Source organism: Vipera ursinii (genome assembly GCF_947247035.1).
Source record: "Vipera ursinii genome assembly, chromosome: 5".
NCBI lineage: Eukaryota > Metazoa > Chordata > Lepidosauria > Squamata > Viperidae > Vipera > Vipera ursinii.
Window position 1 is genome coordinate 35,906,516 of NC_139518.1, and position 13,067 is coordinate 35,919,582.

General features: G+C 36.9%; 1 protein-coding gene across 2 annotated transcripts in view; it reads left to right on the forward strand.

Moving 5' to 3' along the window:
• Positions 1-2,486, forward strand: part of CAB39 (calcium binding protein 39) — a 32,446-nt gene extending 29,960 nt beyond the window's left edge. For both annotated transcript variants that reach the window (XM_083364713.1, XM_083364714.1), the window contains exon 9: positions 81-2,486. In XM_083364713.1, coding sequence (XP_083220839.1) covers positions 81-269 — 189 coding nt within the window. In that variant the 3' untranslated portion in view covers positions 270-2,486. The remainder of the gene's footprint in view (positions 1-80) is intronic.
• Positions 2,487-13,067: the final 10,581 nt, after the last annotated feature.

Genomic DNA, 13,067 nt, shown 5'->3' on the forward strand with positions numbered 1-13,067 from the left:
TGTCATGCATTGTATAGAGAAAATCTGTTGATATTTGCCAGTGCATTCTGATTTTAATTTTTCTGAAAATTGTATTGCAGGTGTTTGTAGCCAATCCTAACAAGACGCAACCTATATTAGATATTCTCTTAAAGAACCAGACCAAACTTATTGAGTTTCTCAGCAAGTTTCAGAACGACAGGACCGAGGATGAACAATTTAACGATGAGAAGACCTATTTAGTTAAACAGATCAGGGATTTGAAAAGACCAGCACAACAAGAAGCCTAATCTTCTATAAAACCCTAAAATATTAAATCCAAATTCAGCATTTGCTGTTAGATATTCAGCATCAGGCACTCTTATCACTTCATGAGGAACATTACTGCTAATCTGCTGTTCAGTGAACAGTTTATTTGTTTTTTTTTCTTCTCTTTATTTTTTAGTCCAAGTTGACAAACCTAGCTGCTGCTTTCTTGCACAATGTGGACTTTCTTGATATTTGTGTCTGAATTCAAGCACACTGCTTGTTTTTAGAAGTCCAGGGTGGGGGTGGGATGGGAAAGATTATTGGTTCATGAAACAAACATATAAGACAGTTTGAGATAGGAGAGAAGGTATTAGACTAATTTATGACAGGGTGCATGCTAGCAAATCTGATTCAATCCATATGTTTGCACTTAACCTTGTATGAGATGCGAGCACAATGTGATCTGTGCATATTTGGCACCATAGTATAAGATTATATGCCTTGATTTTTTTTAAAAAAAATGTGCAGTGCTTTAATTGTAATCAAAGGGGAAATGTATCTAAGATGTGCTTTCTGGGATGAACAGTTGTCTTGCAAATAAAATTGATACTGAAACATAGCACCGTCTAAGAATGACATCTCAGAGTTCATGAGGAAAATGTATATATGCCTTTCATTGCTTTATAGTTTGTTTTTGACAGTGATTTTCTGAGAATTGAGATGTAGACTTGGAAATACATTATAAGAATTTTTGTTAATTTTACTTCAAATTGTGTTTCAGACAATAGAGCTTAGCAGTGACACTTTGTGTTTCATTTCAACAATGCTTGTTTTATTCTGTATATAACTCCTACGCTGCTCATTTCTTTAAAAATGATTTAATTTGTACAGCAGAGGAATGTTAATGTATTAGTCTGTAACTTTTACCCGATACTGATACTGAATTTTGCAAAATGAAAGCTCATGTAAAATGTTACCTTGGATCACATGAAAATACTGATTTCACATTTCTTAAATACTGCAGCATTAAAAAGAATCCATTTTTTCCTGTATTTGCAAGTATAATGCAGTGCCATCAGTTAAAGTAGACTAAAAATATAGCTCTGGAACCCACTAAACCTGTATTTCTCCATGTTGGCCTTCTCCATTTATATTAGTGCTGTGTTTGGCCAATTGTAAATTATAAAGATTATGCTAAATTAATTCAGATTTGTTTTGCATGTGGGTATAAAGAGAATCTCTTTTCATATCGTTAGTAAAATAGTTGTGTTGTATTTAACTTATGTTTTCCCATCAACAACCATAATTTTCGTAAGTGTCCTAGTGTCAATATCCTGTTCCTTAATGCTGCAAACTATCAGTATTTATTTTTTAAAGACTGATTTTGCATCACTTTTTGTTACTGTGATCATAACAAAATGCTAGATATATCTAAAGTATGTTATCAAAATCTTATCTATTCACTATAATAGTAGAACTGAGATGACAACCAGCCAATTTTTTGAATTAGTATGAAAGTTCAAATTCCGCATGATTGAATCTGACTGAAAATGCTATACAATTATTTATTGCTTTCTAGCATCTATATGATTAAATTATTTTACAAATAATTTTCTGATTGACATTTTAGCTAATTTTTAAAGCCTTCATGATGGAAGTTGGAATAAAATCCAGCAAATAGGATTCTGATAATGTTGGGTATACATTTCTTTCAGCAGTCATAAGCCATTTGCAAAATGGTCTGTAATATCTACTGAAAAAGATCATTATCCTCTATTGAATCATTTATATAGACAGGCAAAAACAACCGTGGAGGTGGTAATATTATAGATAAGTACAGTACTTTGTCTTTTTTTATATTTTGGTTTAGTATAGCTAAGGCAAGGAAATATTAGGTGGCAAGCTATTCTCCATTATGCATAAGGCTTCCACTTTTAGAAAAAAAATATAGACATGCTAAAAGTTGTATATCTCTCTGTGTGTATATATATCTATGTGTGTGTGTGTATGTGTGTATACACACACATCTATCAAAATAGATATATGAAAGTTAAAAGATGGATCTGGATATTGATTTTGCTTCTCTTTATTTGGCATGGGACAAAAGGCTATACTTTAAAAAAAACATTAATCCTTGGAGTGTTGGCTTTCAAAAAAGTTGTATTTAAGACCATTTGATGTGCTATTCATATTAAAAACTATTGTACTGGAAATGGTTTCTTATCTGTGTGAAGGCTTAAAGATATTACTAAAAGTTATTTAATGTGAGCTTTGGGTTTTTTTTTCTAAATGTGTACAATTGTAAATTTGCTTCCATGAAAGCATCTCATTTCTTCAAATGAATGCATTTCTTATTAGAAGATCTGGCTGGCCCCTTAATTTAAATTGAAATAAAATTTTGAAGAAACACGAATTGTGTGCTATAATATGTATCAAGAAGAAGGTTCAGCCAAAATTGAGTATTTCTCCTAAGAAGTATTCCGCTTCTTGTAAAACATTGGCCATGCATTTAAAATTTTCATATAAGTAAATAATATCCAACCAGACATATTTACCAGCTGTTCTATTCATGGTTTATGTGGTTGTCAGAGTTCTTAAAAACTATTTTAGGTTAAATTTTGATCCTTCTAATAGAAATGGTCAAATATATTTGGAAGTTTAAAAAAAGACTAATTTTTTAAGACCAATTTGCTTTGCAAAGGTATTTGAGGTTACACTGCCATTGTCTTCTCCAAAGTATCCAAACTATTTATGGGTGAATATTTTGAGAATAGTAAGGCACCTGAGCAGTCTTCCTGCTACCAAATTTCCTTGAAGAGATCACTAAGTAACTTCACATTTCAATCTTTAGAGTAGAATTGCCATTGAATATTATATATAAATCTATGCCATACCATAGATTTATCATGGGTTTTGGAGTTCAGGCAGCCTCCATATATCAGTTTTCTGTAAGAGTAGTACTTTCTGCCTCCTAAAGGTATACTCACTGTTTAAAAGTTTTATGCAATTTTTTTAAAAAAGTACTCAGATCCGCAGCACCAATAAAAAGTCCTTCCCTCCTCACCCCAAAAAATTCTGCTGGATCTTATATAAAAGTGTATTAAAATTATTTATGATATTATGCTTGTTCATCACACTTAAATTTTTGTCTTAGAAACTTAACTGAAATGTTAGAATACAGACTTTCATACATCTTGGAATAGCATATTTGTAGAAATAAAATTCCCTAATTTTTGCAAGATTCTTGATCTAGTCTTGAATCTTCTTTTGTCACTGTTCCCGGTAGAATCAGAAGAAAATACATTATAACTACAAGCTGGCAGAGGAGCTGGTAACCTATAAAGTTAAACCAGAATGAAGTGGGCTAAACCAAACTTGTTTGTACCAAGAAGAAAGTATGTTTAAATATTAAGTGTATACACAACTGGGCTACTTCGGGTGGGAAGCGTATAATTAAAACATGCCTAAAATCAGCACACTGCATGTCCTGTGTCTTTCTTATCCTCTTCTTAACCTTTGGAGATGGAGTGGGTATTCCTAGGTAAGACGTGCAATGGATATATGATTGTATCAGTTTTACCATTGAAACCAAATCCCTAAAATTACCACTATCGTTATTAAATTACAGGTAGTCCTTGACTTACAACAGTTCGTTGAGTGACTGTTTGAAGTTGTGACACTGAGAAAAGTGACGTATGACCATTTTTCACACTTAACCATCATTGCAGCATCCCCATGGTCACATGATCAAAATTCAGGTGCTTGGCAATTGGTTTATATTATGAGATTTGCAGTTTCCCAGGGTCATGTGATCAGCTTTTCTGACCTGGCAAGCAAAGTCAATGGGAAAGCCATTTTCATTTAACAATCTTGTTACTAATTTAGCAACTGTAGTGATTCACTTAACTGGCAAAAAAGGTCATAAAATGGAGCAAAATTTACTTAACAAATATCTTGCTTAACAACAGAAATTTTCGGCTCAGTTATGATTGTAAATCAACGACCACCTGTATTTTAGAACCCCAATCTTCCATTTTAGGAGGAAGGGATCTAGTTTTGTACCATTAGTCCTGAATCCTACAGTTTCTATCCTATCCCTCACAGTCACCGGTAGAAGGATATTGGCATTCTTCTGTAGAGTAGCTTAGCTGAGAAGATCAGATTAATGATATTAGGCATTTATTCAGATCAGGCCATGTGAGATTTGTTAAAAAAAAACTAGAATAGAACACTAGAAATATGTTATAATATATACCTTTTAATTTGACTATTATATGGCCAGAAGAAGCTATATAGTAAGGATATAGAAGAAGGCAGTGCTTCAACTAAGAAATACAAAGGGGAATAAACTTCCTCTGCTATCTAATGAGAATTGAGTATATTCAGAAGGCAATTCATTTATTTCAATATATAACTAGAGCATCCTTTTAGAGTGGCTTTTAATAAAATCACAAAAAAATCATTAAAATAGCAATAGCACTTAGACTTGCATACCATTTCATTGTGTTTTACAGCCCTCTAGCGATTTAGATAGCAAATTGCTCCACAATCTGGGTCTTCATTTTACTGACCTCGAAGGATTGAAGGCTGAGCCAACCTTGAGCCTGATAAAGTATCAGCATCTGTAATGGAGCCCTGCATTTTACTGGCATCTAATGCACTCCTCTCAAATACTATCCTTACTTTAGCATTCTGTACCAGCTGCAGTCTCCAGACTATTTTAAGAGTAGATCCACAGAAGATGTTAAAATCCAATCAGAGCTGATCAACTATGTGGCCAGGCTGTCTCCAGAAACAGATGATTATCCAACTAAGTTGTGCATAGATACACCTAATAGAAGCCTTACAATTAAGAGATAAGTAGAAAATGTAAGGAAGGAATGGCGAAATGGAATAGAACAGAAAATGCAGGATGGAGATCATAGCTAGTGATTAGCTAGGATGTTTAACCATGCTAATATTTTGTTTCAGAACCTATTTGTTTCTAGGATTTCTAAACTTGTCCTTGGTAAGTGACATAGTTTTCTTACATGATGAGAAAGTATAGACAGAAATTAAATATCTTGCTGTATTTGTCAGAAGAGCAGAATGCACTTTTAGGCATCTAACCCAATGCAATGAATGGATGGCTAGAATAGTTCACATGTAGTCCATTTCAGTTTTGCATGTATTTACTCAAAACTTTTGGAATGTCACTTTCTCAGATGTACAGTTTTCCTGGAAAAATGTAAACATTTTCTAGCATCCCAAATTTGGTGCAGACAACCAGCACAAGATCTGGTTTTATATTTAAGGAGCTTGCTGAGAAACTGATATAACAGGCTGCATATACTGTCTGCGTCTGCTTCCATGTTATTAAAGAATCTTTATCCAGCTTGCTGTGATTTTGAGAATTTCTGGGGTTTGATTCTTAATTTCTCAAGTAGAAATGTTTGTAAATTTACTCTTAGTAAAATTTAAGAATGGTATATGTTCTCCCATAAAACTTGTGGAATGGTTTTTCCTCTTTATTTCCTCTCTTCTTTGTTCCACGCAGCTTCCTAGATACTTGCCAGTTATTCACAAACCTCATCTAAGCTTGCCCTGCTCACCAGACATGGAATTTACAGTATCCATAATTTCAGTCAATGAGTTGGCTGGTGTGGGCATTGTAGTCTGTCCACTGGAATGGATCTGGTTGGGAGGACGTGTGCATATTACTTTTTTTCTTTTTCTTTTTTAGCAAAGAAGGTTTAGTTTTACAGTTAACTAGCCAGTTTTTCACCACAATACTTGTGTTAGCCTTTTTAGGTAGACCAGGTTAGGAAATAAGACACCAATAAAAAAAGATTACTTTTTTGGGCTGAAATAATAATATAGAAAACTTGACAGCATTTTCCCTTTTCTTCCTCTTGCACCAAGAGGAATCAAAGTGGGGCAAACATTCTTTCTTGTGCCTTTCTGTTTTTGAGCATTAAGTTCCTGAACTAGTGGCTGCTGAATAGCAAGGCTCTTCTACAACTTGGGAGTTTTTTTTATTTATTTTATTTTTATTCCATTTATATCCCGCCCTTCTCCGAAGACTCAGGGCGGCTTACAAACTTAGCAGTAGCCTTCATTCTATGTATATGCCTGCTTATTAGGGCTTTTTCACACACCCCCCAAGCAGCATTATTACAAAGTCAGCTTAATTGCCCCCAACAATCTGGGTCCTTAACTATATATGTCAACACTGCTAACATCGGATGTTCTTGCTTTGACAAAAGATGAAGAAGCTATTTCATATTTCTACTTGTGCATCATTTTTAGAGTTAAAGTTAGTTGAAGAAGGGAGGGGGGAAGGAAGAATGTATGAGAAATTAGACATAAACAACAGTAGCGAATAGTCTCAAGATGGAATGTAACAAGAGATGATAAGTAAGAACTGGGGGGTTTATGCTAAGGATGGAGAACTAACCCTTCAAACTAATGGAGAATGAAAGGAGGAGAATTGTGTTTAATATTGTGCTAAGGGCAGAGGAATTCAGATTCCAGCTTCTCACAAGGATTGCTGATGTTATAGGGCGTTCTGGAAAAAAATGAAGGAGTCTATAGTGCAATGGTTTTTTTGTTTTTAATATGTCTCACTCACCAGGAAAAAAAAATTCTAGTAAAGAAACATCTGGAAGACTAAATGAAGTGGTACCGAGGCAGTCATTTTATCAGAACGGCCGTGTTTTCAGCTTAGAAAGGTTTGGAATCCTGGTCCAGCTGCTGTAGGTCTATCGGAAACAATGATAACCATAATTTATGCTAGCCCTATCACAGACATGTCAAACACAAGGCCCAGGGGCCAGATCCGGCCCGTGAAGTGGTTTCATGCGGCCCGCAAAGCCACCCTGGAAACAGTGAGGGAACGGCCCCCACTGCCTTGGCCCTGGCCCAGAGACCCTCCTTCTGCCAAAGACCCTCAGATCTTTCCCACTCCTGCCCAGGCCCCCATAGGCCCCCTTGATGCAAACGATGTAGAGCTGGCCACGCCCACCCAGTAGGCCATACGCACTCTAGCCACGCCCACCCAGTAGGCCACACCCACCCTGGCCATACCCACCCGGCCCCCCGAGGGCAAGCGCAATGCTAATGTGGCCCTCAGTGAAATTGAGTTTGACACCCCTGCCCTATCATAAGGCCCCTGCCTTATGGACTATTCTCCCCTCTGAAATTAGAATGGCCCCAACCTTTCGGCTTTTTGCAAAGTTTTAAACATTTGGCTATGTTCCAGGGCCTGGAGCTTGGAATGTGTTAAGGACCCTGTTGCCTGGCTTCACTATTAGTTGATTAATGGTCAGTGCTGCTTTTTGTACATATTTACTTTATGGAGGTTTTTATTGTTTTACTGTTTTTTAAATTGTTTAAATTGTTTTATAATTTTAGAATTGTAAGTTGCCGAGAGTCACTTGGTTGAGAAGTGAAACATCTTCAAAAAAACCCCCAAGAAAGTCTAGTTGCCTTGTGAAAAAGCATCTTTGGGATGACTAAAGCTATAGATTAAAATGAATTCTAAATAATTGTTGCTGATTAAGAACACACATATATTGCTTGACTGTATCTGCAGCATTTAGTTGGACAAATGCACTGAGTTATGCAACACTGGAAGTTCTATGTTGTTAAAGCAAGAATATCCGATGTTAGCAGCACTGACACCAGTTGCCTTGTGAAAAAGGATCTTTGGGATAACAATGACTTGGATGACTGAAAATTTCCATAGACATATAGCTTTACTCCAAAATGTGGTAATAACTGGACAAATCCAGGTTATGTTCAACTGCTGACCTGCATCTCTAACAGCAAGGTGTAGCACACAATCTTTATTAAAAATTCTCTGAGCTTTTCCAATAGAAATAATTGTCTGTATTATGTTTTTTGTAAGATGCAAATAGGGTAATTGCAGATTTTGTTAAGGTGAACTTTTCTTGGTTTCAAAAGCACCCATTCCTGCATGTTGTTCCAAAGTTCTCATAAATACTTTATTTTCATTTTATTGTCTTTTGACTTTTTATATAAAAATAGGCTGTTGGCTCAAGGCTCTTGAATTTTTGAATTCAGACTTTGAAAAAGAGTTATAAAACACCTAGTAATAATTTGTTAAAAGGCCTAATTTACATAGAAAGTAGATTTACCTAGTATATAGTGAACATTTTTCATGAGCAGAAGAGCTGAGATTATATCTACAATCAATGTCTCAAAGGTGCTTTTTCAAAAGGCAACTGGATTTCCTTTGTTTTTCCTTGAAAACATTTCGCTTCTTATTCAAGACACATCTAGGTGCCTTTTCAAAAGCACCTTTGGGACAATCATGACCTGAATGACTAATTATCTCCATAGACATCTACAATCAGTATCTTCCATATATGACTTACAGCTTAAAATGCAGGTGTAGGAACTGATTTTCACACAAACTGGAAACTCAGTAGTTGCCAATATTGCACAGATCCTGAGGAGGCAACAAACTGGATAGTTGTTCAAAACTGAAAAATTATTTCAGATTTTAAAAAATGGATTACAGATTTGTATTTGCTTCCCACTTATGAGAAGGGGCTACATATTCCTGAGAAAATGTATAATTGCAATGATTTATTTGTGTTCCAGTTCATTTTGAAGCACCTTATTGTTATAGAAGCTGAAGCATTGCCCTATTAAATACTCTAAATTCAATTTGCATGTAATCCTACAAAAAAAATCTGTAAATATTAAGATTTGCAAGCAAAAAAAGGAATCTATTCAGATTGTCTCCAGCAAGTCATAATCATAGAAAAAGGACTCTTTTGCAATAATGTCACAATACCAACTATATGTACTTATATCCCATATTTCATATGCATATTTCCTCAATCTCCCCATTGAGTCCTGATTATTGATGCCCATGGCTATTACATGAACTGCTTTCTTGTTATACAAACATTGAAAATAATTATGTACAAATTATGGAAAATCTGAATGAATTTAATAGTGCTGAAATGAATTAATACTATTAAAAATGGGTTTCATCTGACACCTCTTCCTTAGCCATCATTATGGAAATATCCTCTCATCCAAGATTAGAATGGCTCCAACCTTATTAACCTTTTTTTTAATTGAAAAGTTTTAAAATACAATTTTCCTTTAAAAAAAACCCCCTTCCCCCTCCCTCCTCCCCCCCTCCCTCCCCCCCTCCCTCCCTCCCTCCTCCCCCCCCACCTCCCCCCCTCCCCCCCACTTACCAGAGCTGAATACAAGGTATATATATAAAAAGAAAAAAAAAGAAAAGCAAACATAAGCAACCATGTACTAACAACTATAAATTCTAAAATCCATCACTCTCTAGCTTATATAGGATAAAACAAACCTTAGCAATATTAAATATATATAAAGAACTAAAATAAAAAAACACTTTCTAGCTTATATATGATAAAACAAACCTTAATAATATTAAATATACATTAAAAACAAGAAAAGAAAACCCCAAAATAGAAAGAGAAAAAAAACAGGAAAAAAGGAAAAAAGAATTATTCAGATACTATATAATACTTCTCAACCCTATACTTGTCCTAAATAGACTCCATCCATTTTGTCCATTCCATGATATAACGTTCTTACACATAATCTTTCAAATTAACCAAAATCTTCGCCACCTCAACCAAATCAGAAAACTTTAAAGTCCACTCTTCTGTAATCGGCCGTTCCTCTTCCAGTACCACATCTATAATTATTCCAAACAATAAAAAAGATTGCGAACAAAACTTTAACCTCCATTTGGAAATCTTCTATATATTCCACCAAACTTTAATCCAAAAAAACTCACCCTTTCCACAAAACCACCACATATAAAAAATATATTGTGTCTACACCCAGATCTTTTCCCACCTCCCATACTTGACTATAAATACGTCGTAGAAATTCCATAGACTTCTGCAAATCCTGCTATTTTCTCTTCTTAGATCGTTTTGCAGCAGCACGCGTCACCCTCTGTTCTATAGAATCATCCGACGAAGTTGTATCTTGATCTCCTCCAACACCGTTGTCTTCTATCTGACCACCTTCGACCTCTTGATGCACTCCTTCTCCAGATCCCTTTTCAGCTTCCAGAAGTGTTAATGGCGTTGCATTTAAAACATTATAGAAATCACGCGCTTGCATCACAGTAACCAGATGGTACCTTTTACCTTCGTGCGTCACCATCAACCCAACTGGGATCTCCCATCTGAACCTTATATCTCGTTGCTTGAGCTCTTGCACAAGAAATGTAAAATCCTTCCTTCTCCTTAAAATCTTTGGAGGAATTTCTTTTAAGACCAAAACTTCTTGATTAGCAATCACAACTTTAGTATCATAAGCAGCTCGTATAACTTCATCTCTAGTTTCCCTTTTTGCAAAATATACCACCACATCTCTAGGCAACTTTCTCTGTCTAGCAATCCATGAATTCACACGAAACACTTTATCCATGCCTCCTTTTATTTCAGATGCTGGCTGTTTCAACACTACTTCAAAAGCCTCAGAAACCAGCTGCTTTAGATCTTCCTTGGTATTCTCCTTTAAGCCTCTAACTCTAATGGCAAACTGCATCTGGTAATATTGAGCAAGACTCAGTTCTTTTTCCACTTTATCTTCATTCTCCAATACTTTTGCTTCTAATATAGCATTCTTTTGAGTCAATTCTTCTAGCTTTTCCTCCAATTCTTCCACACAGCGAGCCACTTTACACACTGAAGACAAGATGTCTGCCTTCATCACTCTGAACTTCTGTTCCATCCTCTCCTCCATTCTCTCCTCCAATTTCTCCAATTTCTCCTCCATCTGTACAAATCTATCATTAATTGATTCCAAAATTACCTGGGTGTGTTTTTCAAGAGCATCTTGTAAGTCCTTTGATGTCAATACATCAGGAGGATGCAGCGCCTGCAGTAATGATTGTTGCACAGGAGAAGTTCCAGCACTCCGAAGAGTTTTAGGGGGTGGTTTAGCCGCCATCTTTTACCAAATGTGACGCACTTTCACTTCAGATTTATAATCCAAAAAAGTCCATCAAGCTGGAGAGTAAAATATAATAATCCTCTTCACCTTTTCCTCTTGTATCGCTCTGCCTGCTCCTTTAATCCATAGTCATTCCTTCAGGCAGGGGTGGTCGCAGACGCCTGGCTCTGCTCCAAGAAATCAGGAGCAGAGGCGCCGGCCAGCTGGGAGCAGCCCAGGCTACGGGGGAGTTCAATCCTTCAGCCGCCCAAGCCATAAGCTCAGGCGGCCCTGGAGAACTCTACCCCTACCTGGGAGCTCGCCCCCTCCTCTTCTCCCGAGGAGGGGGCTTCAAATTCGCCCGAACAGCTGATCGGCGCTGTTTCGTGCGAAAAAACAACAGCTGAGCCGCGGGCAGCCCGGGAAGGCTGTCTCCGTCGCCGCGGAGCCACCGGAAGTCAACCTTATTAACCTTTTGTACAGCCCTAAAAACCTGACTATGTTCCTGAGCCTGGGATGCTAAATATGCTAAGATCCCTGTTTCCTGGCTTTATTGTTAATTGGCCAAGTATCTTGGTTGCTCTGTATATTTACTTCTGATTTTTTGATTGTTTTTTTTTTAAAAAAAATGTTTTAATTGTAGTACTTTTTAATTGTAAGCCACCCCAAGTCATTGATTGAGATATAGAAATTGAATGAATAACTATCTCATGTGCTGCAAGAATTACTGACCCCTTATATGTATCTCTTCCACCCAAGCTTTTTGTAAAAGCTGCTTATCCTTTGAAGGAGTATAAAATGTTCTGTAAGAAAATAATTTCAGTTCCTGTTTTAAAAGTTGAAATAACACTTGTCCCTATTTATAAGGAGACCCCAATTCCTTAATTCCAAGTTATAATTTAAATTTCTATAAATATTATAAACACAACATAATCATATCCACCTTGAGTATACAAAGCATTTCAACATAAGCATTCAAAACCAAGTAAATAAGCAAAACAAATAAAATTGCCCTCCCAAAGCTGGTTGGGGGAACAACAGGTTTCAGCTAAACCCTGGTAAGACAGAAGCAGATACTTGGAATCCAGAGGTTTATCCATCTTTAGTTCTGGATAGGATGGCAGTGCCCCAGACTTGCCACTCCTGCTCGTGTTGTGGCTGGGGGAGCCTTTGCACAATTTTGGATTGTACACCAACTGCACCCTTTTTTGGACCGTGAGGTTCTGTGCTCAGTTACTGGTCATTTCCTATTGCAACGCATTCTTTATGGGGTTATTCTTGAAGAGTATTCAGAAGCTACAATTGGTCCAGAATGCAGCAGCATGGACACTTTTGGAGATCTCTAGGGTGGCAAAACTGTTACACAAACTGCACTGGCAGTAGATTTTCTTCTGGTGCCAGTTCAAAATGTTGGCCAGTACCTTTAATGCCCTTTATGGCATAGGTCCAGGATAACTGAGGAGCTGTCTTTCTTAAACGGGATTGACCTAACCCAGGGGTAAGCAACCTTGGCTCTTTTATGACTCGTGGACTTCAACTCCCAGAATTCCTGGCTCATGAATTCTGGGAGTTGAAGTCCACGAGTCATAAAAGAGCCAAGGTTGCCTACCCCTGACCTAACCACTAGTGCTGGCAAAAGAGGTTTACTGTGGACCCCATCAGCCAAGAAATTGCAGCTGGAGGGGTCCTAGTGAAGAACCTTTTTTGTCATGTCCCCCTCACCCCCCCCCAAACAATTTGCTACAGGAAGTGAGGGTCACCCCCTATCTTTCTGGCCTTCAGGAAATGCCTTAAAACTTGGCTATGGTGGTTGGTCCCTGAAGAAGCAGTTGGTTGGAAGTGGCTAATATAATAACAGAGAAGTCACTGCCGCCTCTCCACTTTATAGC